Source organism: Bombus vosnesenskii, unplaced genomic scaffold (genome assembly GCF_011952255.1).
Source record: "Bombus vosnesenskii isolate JDL3184/JDL3185 unplaced genomic scaffold, Bvos_JDL3184-5_v1.1 scf7180000015690, whole genome shotgun sequence".
NCBI lineage: Eukaryota > Metazoa > Arthropoda > Insecta > Hymenoptera > Apidae > Bombus > Bombus vosnesenskii.
Window position 1 is genome coordinate 1 of NW_022884105.1, and position 12,568 is coordinate 12,568.

Sequence of the window (12,568 nt, forward strand, 5' to 3'; positions counted from 1 at the left end):
TTACATTTTTTACTGTTGGCACGTACACTCGATACCCTCGTCCGTCATCTAAATAGCCTACCAAATATCCTTTGTTAGCCTTTTTGTCAAGTTTTGTTCTTTTCTCCGCAGGTATGTGAGCAAAGCACTCAGTACCGAAAACCCTAAACTTTTCTAAATTCGGCGGTTTCCCGTACCACAGTTCATATGGTGTTTTCTTGTCTTGTCTTGTCGGCCCCGCCTTATTTATGACATGTACTGCTGTGTTCATGGCTTCGGCCCATAAAAACAGCGGTAGATTTGGTTTCGGATATAGCATCGACCGACCTGCCTCTACTATTGTTCTATTTTCCCTTTCTGCGACACCATTCTGTTCAGGAGTGTATGGGACGTTAATTGTGTGCCTAATTCCCTGACTTCTTAAAAATTCTTTGACTTTTTTATTTTTGAATTCTTTCCCTCCATCACTATGAATTTCGTTAATTTTATCATTAAACTGATTCTCAACTTCTAGGCAAAAGATTTTTAATTTTTCAATTACTTCTGACTTAAGTCGTAAGAAGTACATCTTTGTGAATTTTGAAAAATCATCGTTAAATGTCAGAAAATACAGTTTTTTGCCTAATGACTCGACTTCCATAGGTCCACATACATCCGCATAAATAATTTCGCGAGGTTTAGTCGCCCGATTGATTTTCTCCTGAAAACTCGATCTATGTTGTTTCCCGTACGCGCAACGTTCACAGAAAAAGTTACTATTCTCTACCACTTTCATATTTGAATTCTTTAAGAACTCTTTAACATGCCTGATATTTTAATGACATAGCCGTTCGTGCCATAACTGTAACGTGTCCGCGTTTGACTCCGCTCTATTGCTAAAATTACAAACTGACGGTATGATAACTCGCGTATCTACTTTATACAAATTTCCAATAATTGAACCTCTTGCTATTATTTTCCGATTTTGTAAAAATACACAATTGGTCCCTTCCTTTGAAATACAGAAATCTACGCCCCTTCTTGCGACAGATCTAATCGAAAATAAATTTGTTTTCATACCTGGTACGTACAGAACATCGTTCATTGTACATGTTACCCATTTGCCGTCCACAAAAGTCTCTACTTTAATTTTTCCTTTGCCGCACGCATCCATGAATGTACCATCGTCGATCTCTATCATCGTATTATCGAATTCTTCAAAGACGCTAAACCATTCCCGTCGTTCTGTCATGTGATCCATAGCTCCTGAATCGATTATCCAAACATCAGCTTGTATCGCTGAGGTATTTCCTAATAGACCAATTCCGCTGTGATCCCGATTTTGATTTCTAGGTTCCTGGTTGTCTCTTCTGTCACTTTTAAAACAATTTTTACTTGTGTGGCCTTTCCTTTTGTATATAAAGCATCTAAAGCAATCCTTCTTTAGATGGCCAACTTTTCCACAATTGAAGCAGCTTGGTCCTTGTTTCTCGTATTCACGTTTACTTGACTGCTTCTGCTGTTCCCTTTTCTAATTATTATTTTTTGTTACCAGTACCACCGATGTTTCCTGGTCGTCTTTCTTCCAACTGATTTCTTCCGTCATCAGCCTGGTACTAAGCCTGTCTAAGGTCTTCTTTTCTTCTTCCACGGAATCCCACGCACTGTGAAAATGATCAAATTTGTATGGTAACATCGATAAAATGCGTGTTATCAGCATTTTCTCGCCAATTTCACTTCCAAGGGCTTTCATCTTTGCCGCTATGAGTTCCAACTTTGATAGGTTGTACGAGACATTTTCAGATTCTTCCCATTTAAGATCGAAGAACTGCTCCTGGACCATATTTAAATTCTCATCCGACTTCATGTCATATACTGTATTCGCCTTTTTCCACATTTCGTGTGCTGTTGTGCAACATAAAACAAGATTCAACGGTTTCCTTCCTACTGAAGTCACGATTAATTTTCGCGCTAATCGATCTGCTTTCAAAAATCTTTCACGAGCGATTTCTTTCTCCGCGCTGTTACCTGGATGACACAGATTACCTTCACACACATTGATCAGGTCGTCATCTTCGCCCAAAAGTGTACGCATAACAAAACGCCACTGGAGCCACTTTTCGTCACCGCGTAACATCTCGATCTTCGCATTTGCTGATTCCATTTTAGCACTATCCCTTATTTTACTATGCACAACACTTTAACAATTTTTTCACTTCACGTTGCTACCTTGCAATTTACAGCCCTGGGCCCATAACCTGTTGAGGTTATTCGATGTGTAAACAGAGAAAACACGTGGATAAGTTGTAAGGCAGAAAATATATTTAAATAGAAGTGTAATAAGTAAGAATACAATTTGAGCTGGTCCAGAACCGCACGCAAGCTGTGTTACCCAATAACTGAAAAACCCCGAAGTCAACGTCGCCTGTCTACTGTTTATGGCCTGACTTCGTCGCAGTCTTTTATCTACGCGCTGTCGATGGCTTCAGTGCTTGAGTAAAACTAAAAAGACCGGATGTAGAGTTTTCTTAGAAGTGGTAACCACTTCAACAGCGAACCTAAGCCCGCAGACAAAGAAGCTGGCACGGAGGAAGCCAGAGAAGCGACGACGCTAGGGGGTCGAAAATACGCATCCTCCAGACGAACCTAGGAAGATCAAGGCGAGCGCAAGACCTGCTCTACCAAACCATTCGGGAGAGCACGGTCGCCCTAGCGGTGGTGGCGGAACCATACAGAGTCCCGGATGCTTCGGAATGGGCCGGAGATACGGAGGGAATCGTTGTCGTCACCTGGACATCAACGCCCGGGGCATTCGCCCGCGGAGCCCTGCTGGAACGCGGCAACGGATACGTAGCGATCGAGTGGGCAGGGATGGTGGTGGTGGGTGTGTACGTGTCACCCAACAGCGGAAGGGCAACATTCGAGGAATTCCTGGACGGAGTCGGCGACTGCGTCAGGCGACGGCTCCCCCGGCAAGTGCTCGTCCTGGGAGACATCAACGCGCACTCCATGGTATGGGGGAACGCCAGGACCAACGCGCGCGGCTGCACGCTGTCAAACTGGGCCGCGGGACTTGGACTCCTGTTGGTGAACAGGTGCTCGAGCAGTACCTGCGTGGCGTGGAGAGGGAGCTCCATCGTCGACATCACATGGGCCTCCCCCGATGCATTCAGGCGGATCTCAGGCTAGAGAGTAGCCGAAGGGGTCGAGACACTTTCGGACCGCCTCTACATATTCATGGAGGTGGACACACCTGGACCCCGAACGTGGACTACAGGCGATGGTCGCGGTTCGTCTAGGAAAGGACACGCGCGCCCACTGCCAAGATGGAAGGTTAAGGAGATGAATAGGGATCTACTCCGGGCGGCTGCCATAGCAACAGCTTGGAAGCCCCGACGGCGACGACCGAGACAGACGTGGAAGAGGAGGCCGAGAACCTACGCCGAGCCTTGACAGCAATCTGCGACGCATCCATGTCACGTGCCATACCAGGCACGGTGCGAAGCAGGGCAGTCTACTGGTGGAACCCTCACATCGCGGAGCTGAGTACGAGCTGGTGTCCGGGCCCGAAGACAGTACCTAAGGGCCCGCCGTTGGCGACGACGCGACGAAGAAGGAGTCTCCTCGCGCTACCGGGCGTACCGCGTACTACGGCGCTCGCTGCAAAAGGAAATTAAAAACGCGAAGGACCGTGCCTGGTTCGAACTGATCGGAACAGTCGAGGCCGACCCATGGGGAAGGCCGTATAGGACGGTGACGCGGAAACTGCGCGCGAAGGGCCCCCTGGCAACGACGGAAATGGAACCTGCCCTGCTGCTGCGGATCATCGCGACACTGTTCCCCTCGTAAGAAGACAGGGCGACAGAACGGCCGCGGGAACCGACACGGACGTTGGAATGGAGGGATGACTGGGAAGTCACAGAGGAAGAGATATGGGAGGCGAGCAGAAGAATGGTCTCCCGCAACGTGATGCCGGGCCCAGACGGATTCTCGGGTCGGATCTGGGGGGAAGTGATGGGAGTCATGGAACCCAGACATCGGCGCTTCTATACAAGATGCCTGAAAGAGGGAGCCTACCCCCGGGCATGGCAGACGGCGAGGCTGGCCTTGCTCGGTAAAGAGGGTCGACCGACGACCTCGCCGTCAGCATACCGGCCGATATGCCTGCTAGACGAGGTCGGCAAACTGCTCGAGAGGGTAGTTGCCACTTGCTTGGAGCGACACATAGCGGGCCAGGTGCCAGGTTGGCACGAAAGCCAGTACGGCTTCCGGAAGGGACGCTCGACGATCGACGCGGTAAGACGCGTGCGGACACTGGCAGAGGACAGAGTTTCCCGGAACGACGTGGCGCTGGCGTTTTCCCTAGACATCGTCAACGCGTTTAACTCCATGCCGTGGGACAGGATACCGACGGCCTTGGAGCACTTCGAGGTTCTCAGCTACCTCGTCCGGCTGATCCGGTCCTACATCGGCGACAGGTGGATTTGCTACAGCAACAAGGAGGGAGAGGAAAGGCGTCCTGTTGAGCGCGGAGTCCCGCAGGGCTCGGTACTGGGACCGATCCTATGGAACATTACGCACGATGAGGTACTGCGATGCCCGCTGCCCCCAGACGCGGCCATGTAGTGCAACGCGGACGACACCCTGGTCCTGGTCGGGGGTCGTGGCTGGCACGGGACACTGCGCATCGGCGAAATCGCAAGGGCCTCCGCAATCCGTGCCGTGCGCGGATTGGGCCTGAGGGTCTCCCCTGCGAAGTCGCAGGCCATCTGGTTCTATGACAAGAAGCGGCAAGGGACCCCACCGCCCGGCCTATGCATAAACATGGCAGACGAAACCGTCCAGGTGGGACCGCAGATGAAATATCTGGGTCTCGTCATCGACAGCCAGTGGACGTTCGAGCCACACTTCGATTGCCTGATTCCGAAAGTGTCGGTGGCTGCTAATGCCTTGTGCGGCCTGCTATCGTACATCGGCGGAGGAGGAGACGCGGTGCGCCGATTTTCAGAGGGCGTCATTCTGTCCCGAGCGATGTACCCCGGTATGGGCGGACGACCTGTTGGCGAGCCGCCGCAGCATCCTGCTCCTGAGGAGGCTACACGAGGTAACCGCCATCAGAATCATTAGGGGATACTGGACGGTGTCTCACGCGTCGGCGACCGCCATAACCGCCCCCCCCCGTGGAAGCTCCGTGCGCTAGCGCTCAAAAAGTGATACACCCACCGGAGAGTATGGCATCCGGGAGAAGATCCGACCGAGCAGGCTGCTCCGAACGACATAGGAACCGCTGAGGATGACACGTGGGACCGGTTGCGATCCCAGCTGATCAAAGAGGGAGGTGAATATCTGGGCGCGGAGGCGGTCTTCTCAAACTGGGAGGCATGGAGGAGCCGCCACGGCCTCCCGCTCACATTCAGAATGACCCAGATACTCACCGGACACGGCATGTTCTGCGAGTTTCTGAAGAGAATCGGACGGGAGACGACAGACATCTGCCACCACCGCGGAGAGGACAGGGACATGGCGCAGCACACCCTGGGATTCTGTCCGGCGTGGGAGCTGCCCCGATACTCCCTGCGGCACGCCACAGGAGGAACATTGACCCCCACTCCTGTGATTATAGAGGCGATGCTGAGGGGGCCACAGACATAGACGATTTCCTCGTAGCTTCCGAGAATGACGAACAACATCGCGAAAACTTGCAGGTCCTGTTTCAACGCCTCAACGACTACGGGGTCGTTATTAATTCCGCGAAGTGCGAATTCGGCGTCCGCGAAATTCAATTCCTCGCTTATACTGTAACCGCCGAAGGGATAAAGCCGCTGGCTGAACGCGTGGGCGCTATCGCTAAAGTACCGCAACCCGCAACCGTTAAAGATCTTCGAAGATACCTCGGTATGATTAATTACAGTCGTTTCATACCGAGGGCCGCGCACACTCTCCGACCACTCAACGACTTATGGAAAGGCACAACCAAGCGCAACGCGTCTATTGAGTAGTCCGAGCATGCGAAAAAAAGCTTCCGCGAGTCGAAACGCGTTTTGGTCGACGCGACAATGTTAGCGCACCCGATCCCCTGCGCGCCCGTTAGCCTCGCGGTCGACGCATCCGATTACGCTATTGGTGCGGTATTTCAGCAACGCGTCAACGATTCGCGGCAACCACTAGGCTTTATGACAAAACTGATATCCCCCGCGCAACGAAAATACAGAGCGTATGATTGCGAATTGCTGGCGATGTACTACGCGGTTAAACGCTTCCGACATGCCGTCGAAGATAGGGAGTTCGCGATCTATACAGATCACAAACCTCTAATTTATGCGTTCAAGCAGAACCTCGACAAGTGTTCGCCAACTTTCCAACGGCTCCGTGATACAAAGCGCTACGCCGCCTAAGCGTAACACGACGCACTCAATCCGTCATCGATATCTCCACGCACCTTCCGCCGAATTTCTCGGAAGAGCATACACTCGCCAGCCGCGGCGGCACTTCTAATGAACGCACTCTAGTGGGAATATCGATGGCGAACGAAGGGAAGAATTAGTTCGATCGAAAAAATAAGGACATTCGACCACGAGCCGCGAAGCGCAAAAGACGAAAGTAAACGAGTCCGCTATTATCGAGGAATCGCCACAACGTCGCTATTGTTGATCGTCGTTAAGTATCAACTGTTGTTAACTGTTAATTGTTATTCGTTGTTACCAAGTTTAATAAACGTTATTGGTTAAACATAACCGAGTGCATCTCAGTACCTATTACACCATTCCACCTCCGAAATTCAGGGGTCCATTCGTAATAGCAGAGACTTTGGAAGGAGATAGATATACCCTAAAAACCTTAGACGGCAAACGATCATATAAGGACAGACACGACAGACTGAGAAAAATGCCAGAAGGTTGCGTCCCTGCTGAGTTAGACGTCTGCGGCGATGACAACGGCGGTGATAATAACGATGCAAGTACACTGACCTCAGAGGATCATTAACACTGCGTTGTGGTCATAGTAATACACCGAGTGGTTTTATGTGCTTTTTGTTGTAACCCGTTGAGTGGGTTGATGTGCTTTCTGTTGTAACCCGTTGAGTGGGTTGATCTGCTTTTTGTTGTAACCCGTTGAGTGGGTTGATGTGCTTTTTGTTGTAACCCGTTGAGTGGGTTGATGTGCTTTTGGTTGTAACCCGTTGAGTGGGTTTATGTGCTTTCTGGGTGTAATGCACCCAACGTGGCAATATGATCCAACAAACTGAGGTTCACCAGTGTACGAAATCGAAAATGATCTGTTGTGTCATTACGGTCTGACTGGCGACTCACAGAACGCACCTAACACTTTGAATACAAATTATAACATTACAAATTCCTATTCTCTTTTATTTTTCTGTTGTCAAACCTCTGAACGAAACTTTGTTGTTGCACTGGACCCTTGACTTACTTGGACATTTAGTTAAATCGTGAATAATGTCAGTTGTATCGAATCTAATGTAAGAAAACACGATATTTTAGTTACACACGAGGACGTGTGATAGTCAGGATGGCCGTGTCGGAGATGAAAGAACACCGGAGCCTTTGGAATTTTGGATAATCCCGCAACATTGTAACCTAGAGTCTACTATAGCTGTAATTGAACAATTGTAGTTATTCAACCCGATTGTAATTGTTCGAGAGTCGTGATAATGAGCTTGGGCTCGAGGCGACAGTCAGTCGCCGAACGTAGCCGCGGTCACGGGATGAACGCTTTGCCTAACAAAGGTATGGAGTAATTCTATAGCTCTCCTTAAAAGAAATATTCGTGGCGACACGCGACAGTAAACATTCCAACGGTTTCTGTCCCGTGGTTGGCCACACGCAGATACTATTCTTCGAGTAAGATGATTGCCAGATGTCGATGCGTCTCCGCAGTACATGTTCGGCTAGCCCGAGGGCCCGTTATAAATCTTAAGGTTTAGTTAACTAAAGTCCTTCAAACAGACAAACAGTCTCAGTCCCAACTACGGGAAGATAAGGGAGACATATTTTTCAACGAGCGGCGTCTCCCACTAGCAACTTTCCCTCGAGGGCGTCTAGCATCTTTTTCTAACCACCGATATGGAGATTGACCAATTAGCAGCAACGCCAATTTCCCTTACTTTCTGAACGAAGGCTTTTCTCGACGAATCCGATGATCTCGTATCCTTAGACACACCCCGTTATAGTTTTCCTCTGTGGCATCATCGGGACGGGAAAGGCATTCTTTCTCGCGATCTCATTGATGAAAGGAGTAATTCTTTACGATCAGTGAATATTACGCGTCCGACTTAGATTTTGTGAGTACGTTCATCTATCATCCCGTCGACCGCGGATTCGTTATTGAACCTAGGATCATTGTCATTAGTATCTCGAGCACCTAACTACCGCGGTTACTTGTCCGGTTCTATAATAATCGTATTTGCACTAGTCAATGTCTTCTCCATTGTATAACGACAACGTGTAACCCAAACGAAGATTCGTTTCACGCCCCTAACCCTAATTCTAATGTAAAGACGACATATATATATATATATATATATATATATTAATATTACATTTGCAGTGTAAAATGGAGTTCAACGAGCGCTCAAACGTCGAAATATCTCCAACGGGAAGGAAATGACGGTTAGTTTCCGTCAAAACGACGAAATCATCGCGATTTGCGAGCTATTTTGCTTGTTTCGACGCTGAAACGGTAGAACATTACATTTGCAGTGTAAAATGGAATGAAACGAGCGCTAAAACATCGAAATATCTCCAGCGGGGAGGGAATGACGGCTACTTTTCGTCAAAATCCACGAAATTATAGCCATTTGCGAGCTATTTTTCTTGTTCCACTCTTAAACGGTAGAACATTTAATTTCCAGTGTAAAATGGAGTTCAACGAGCGCTTATACGTCGAAATATCTCCAACGGGAAGGAAATGACGGCTATATTTCTTCGAAATCGACGAAATCTTCGCGATTTGCGAGCTATATTGCTTGTTTCGACGCTTAAACGGTAGTGCATTGCATTCGCAGTGGAAAAAGGAGTTCAACGAGCGCTTAAATGTCGAAATGTCTCCAACGGAAGGAGATGACGGCTAGTTTTCGTCAAAATCGACGAACCATCACGATTTGCGAGCTGTTGGGCTTGGTTCGACGCGTAAACGGTAGAGCATTACTGTTGCAGTGTAAAATGGAGTTCAACGAGCTCGTAAACGTCAAAATATCTCCAACGGGAAGGGAATCACGGCAACTTTTCGTCAAAATCTACGAAATCATCGCGATTTGCGAGCTATATTGCTTGTTTCGACGCTTAAACGGTAGTGCATTGCATTTGCAGTGTAAAATGGTGTTCAACGAACGCTTAAACGTCTAAATGTCACCAACGGGAAGGAAATGACAGTTAGTTTCCGTCAAAATCGACGAAATCTTCGCGATTTGCGAGTTATTTTGCTTGTCTCGACGCTTAATCGGTAGAACATTACATTTGCAGTGTAAAATTGAATGAAACGAGCGCTCAAACGTCGAAATATCTCCTACGGGAAGGAAATGGCAGTTAGTTTTCCTCAAAATCGACGAAATCTTCGCGCTTTGCATGCTATATTGCTTGTTTCGACGTTCAAACGGTAGTGCATTGCATTTGCAGTGTAAATTGGAGTTTAACGAGGGCTTAAACGTCGAAATATCTCCAACGGGAAGGAAATGACAGTTAGTTTTCATCAGAATCGACGAAATCTTCACGATTTGGGAGCTATTTTGCTTGTGTCGACGCTTAAGCGGTAGTGCATTACATTTGCACTGTAAAATGGTGTTCAACGAGCGCTTATACGTCGAAATGTCTCCAACGGGCAGGAAATGACGGCTAGATTACATCGAAATCGACGAAATCTTCGCGATTTGTGAGCTATTTTGCTTGTTGTGGACGCCTAAACGGTGGTGCATTGCATGTGCAGTGTAAAAAGGAGTTGAACGAGCGCTTAAACGTCGAAATATCCCCAACGGAAAGGAAATGACGGCTAGTTTTCGACAACATCGACGAAATCTTCGCGCTTTCGAAGCTATTTTGCATGTTTGGACGCTTAAACGGTAGTGCATTGCATTTGCAGTGTAAATTGGAGTTTAACGAGGGCTTAAACGTCGAAATATCTCCAACGGGAAGGAAATGGCAGTTAGTTTTCCTCAAAATCGACGAAATCTTCGCGCTTTGCATGCTATATTGCTTGTTTCGACGCTCAAACGGTAGTGCATTGCATTTGCAGTGGAAAATGGAGTTCAACGAGCGCTTAAAAGTCGAAATGTCTCGAACGGAAGGAAATGACGGCTAGTTTCCGTCAAAATCGACGAATCATCACGATTTGCGAGCTGTTGGGCTTGGTTCGACGCGTAAACGGTAGAGCATTACTGTTGCAGTGTAAAATGGAGTTCAGCGAGCTCGTAAACGTCAAAATATCTCCAACGGGAAGGGAATGACGGCTACTTTTCGTCAAAATCTACGAAATCTTCGCGATTTGCGAGCCATTTTGCTTGTCTCGACGCTTAATCGGTAGTCCATTACATTGGCAGTGTAAAATGGAGTGAAATGAGCGCTTAAATGTCTAAATGTCACCAACGGGAAGGAAATGACAGTTAATTTCCGTCAAAATCGACGAAATCTTCGCGATTTGCGAGCTATTTTGCTTCTCTCGACGCTTAATCGGTAGTGCTTTGCATTTGCAGTGTAAAATGGAGTTTAACGAGCGCTTAAACGTCGAAATATCTCCAACGGGAATGAAATGACAGTTAGTTTTCCTCAAAATCGACGAAATTTTCGCGATTTGCGAGCTATTTTGCGTATTTCGACGCTTAAACGGTAGTGCATTGCATTTGCAGTGTAAAATGGTGTTCAACGAACGCTTAAACGTCTAAATGTCACCAACGGGAATGAAATGATAGTTAGTTTCCGTCAAATTCGACGAAATCTTCGCGATTTGCGAGCTATATTGCTTGTTTCGACGCTTAAACGGTAGTGCATTGCATTTGCAGTGTAAAATGGTGTTCAACGAACGCTTAAACGTCTAAAGGTCACCAACGGGAAGGAAATGACAGTTAGTTTCCGTCAAAATCGACGAAATCTTCGCGATTTGCGAGTTATTTTGCTTGTTGTGGACGCCTAAACGGTGGTGCATTGCATGTGCAGTGTAAAAAGGAGTTGAACGAGCGCTTAAACGTCGAAATATCTCCAACGGAAAGGAAATGACGGCTAGTTTTCGACAAAATCGACGAAATCTTCGCGCTTTCGAAGCTATTTTGCATGTTTCGACGCTGAAACGGTAGTGCGTTACATTTGCAGTGTTAAATGGTGTTCAACGAGCGCTTATACGTCGAAATGTCTCCAACGGGAAGGAAATGACGGCTAGATTTCATCGAAATCGTCGAAATCTTCGTGATTTGCGAGCTATTTTGCATGTCTCGTCGCTTAAGCGGTAGTGCATTGCATTTGCAGTGTAAAATGGAGTTCAACGAGCGCTTAAACGTCGAAATATCTCCAACGAGAAGGAAATGACAGTTAGTTTCCGTCAGAATCGACGAAATCTTCGCGATTTACGAGCTATTTTGCTTGTCTCGACGCTTAAACGGTAGTGCATTGCATTTGGAGTGTAAAATGGAGTTCAACGTGAGCTCAAACGTCGACATGTCTCCAACGGGAAGGAAATGACTGCTAGATTTCATCAAAATCGACGAAATCTTCGCGATATGCGAGTTATTTTGCGTGTTTCGACGCTAAAACGGTAGTGCATTGCATTTGCAGTGTAAAATGGAGTTCAACGAGCGCAAAAGCGTTGAAATATCTCCAACGGGAAGGAAATGACAGTTAGCTTCCGTCAAAATCGACGAAATCTTCGCGATTTGCGTGCTATTTTGCTTGTGTCGACGCTTAAGCGGTAGTGCATTGCATTTGCAGTGTAAAATGGAGTTTAGCAAGCGCTTAAACGTCGAAGTGTCTCCAACGGGAAGGAAATGACGGTTAGTTTCCGTCAAAACGACGAAATCATCGCGATTTGCGAGCTATTTTGCTTGTTTCGACGCTGAAACGGTAGAACATTACATTTGCAGTGTAAAATGGAATGAAACGAGCGCTAAAACATCGAAATATCTCCAGCGGGGAGGGAATGACGGCTACTTTTCGTCAAAATCCACGAAATTATAGCCATTTGCGAGCTATTTTTCTTGTTCCACTCTTAAACGGTAGAACATTTAATTTCCAGTGTAAAATGGAGTTCAACGAGCGCTTATACGTCGAAATATCTCCAACGGGAAGGAAATGACGGCTATATTTCTTCGAAATCGACGAAATCTTCGCGATTTGCGAGCTATATTGCTTGTTTCGACGCTTAAACGGTAGTGCATTGCATTTGCAGTGTAAAATGGTGTTCAACGAACGCTTAAACGTCTAAATGTCACCAACGGGAAGGAAATGACAGTTAGTTTCCGTCAAAATCGACGAAATCTTCGCGATTTGCGAGCCATTTTGCTTGTCTCGACGCTTAATCGGTAGTCCATTACATTGGCAGTGTAAAATGGAGTGAAATGAGCGCTTAAATGTCTAAATGTCACCAACGGGAAGGAAATGACAGTTAGTTTCCG

The 12,568-nt window shown here is 47.4% G+C and overlaps 2 protein-coding genes across 2 annotated transcripts; one reads left to right on the forward strand and one right to left on the reverse strand.

Moving 5' to 3' along the window:
• Positions 1 to 61: 61 nt before the first annotated feature.
• LOC117241322 lies at positions 62 to 2,122 on the reverse strand (the record flags this gene model as incomplete). The annotated part of the gene is made up of 4 exons (XM_033507272.1): positions 1,987 to 2,122; positions 1,511 to 1,902; positions 1,076 to 1,315; positions 62 to 349 (listed from the first exon to the last, which is right to left on the reverse strand). Coding segments are annotated over exons 1-4 (1,056 nt in total), but the record flags the coding sequence as incomplete, so codon positions are not given.
• A 2,660-nt stretch (positions 2,123 to 4,782) lies between these two features.
• Positions 4,783 to 5,610, forward strand: LOC117241323. Its single transcript, XM_033507273.1, has 2 exons — positions 4,783 to 5,062; positions 5,189 to 5,610. The coding sequence occupies exons 1-2, from the start codon at positions 4,783 to 4,785 to the stop codon at positions 5,608 to 5,610; spliced, it is 702 nt and encodes a 233-aa protein (XP_033363164.1).
• Positions 5,611 to 12,568: the final 6,958 nt, after the last annotated feature.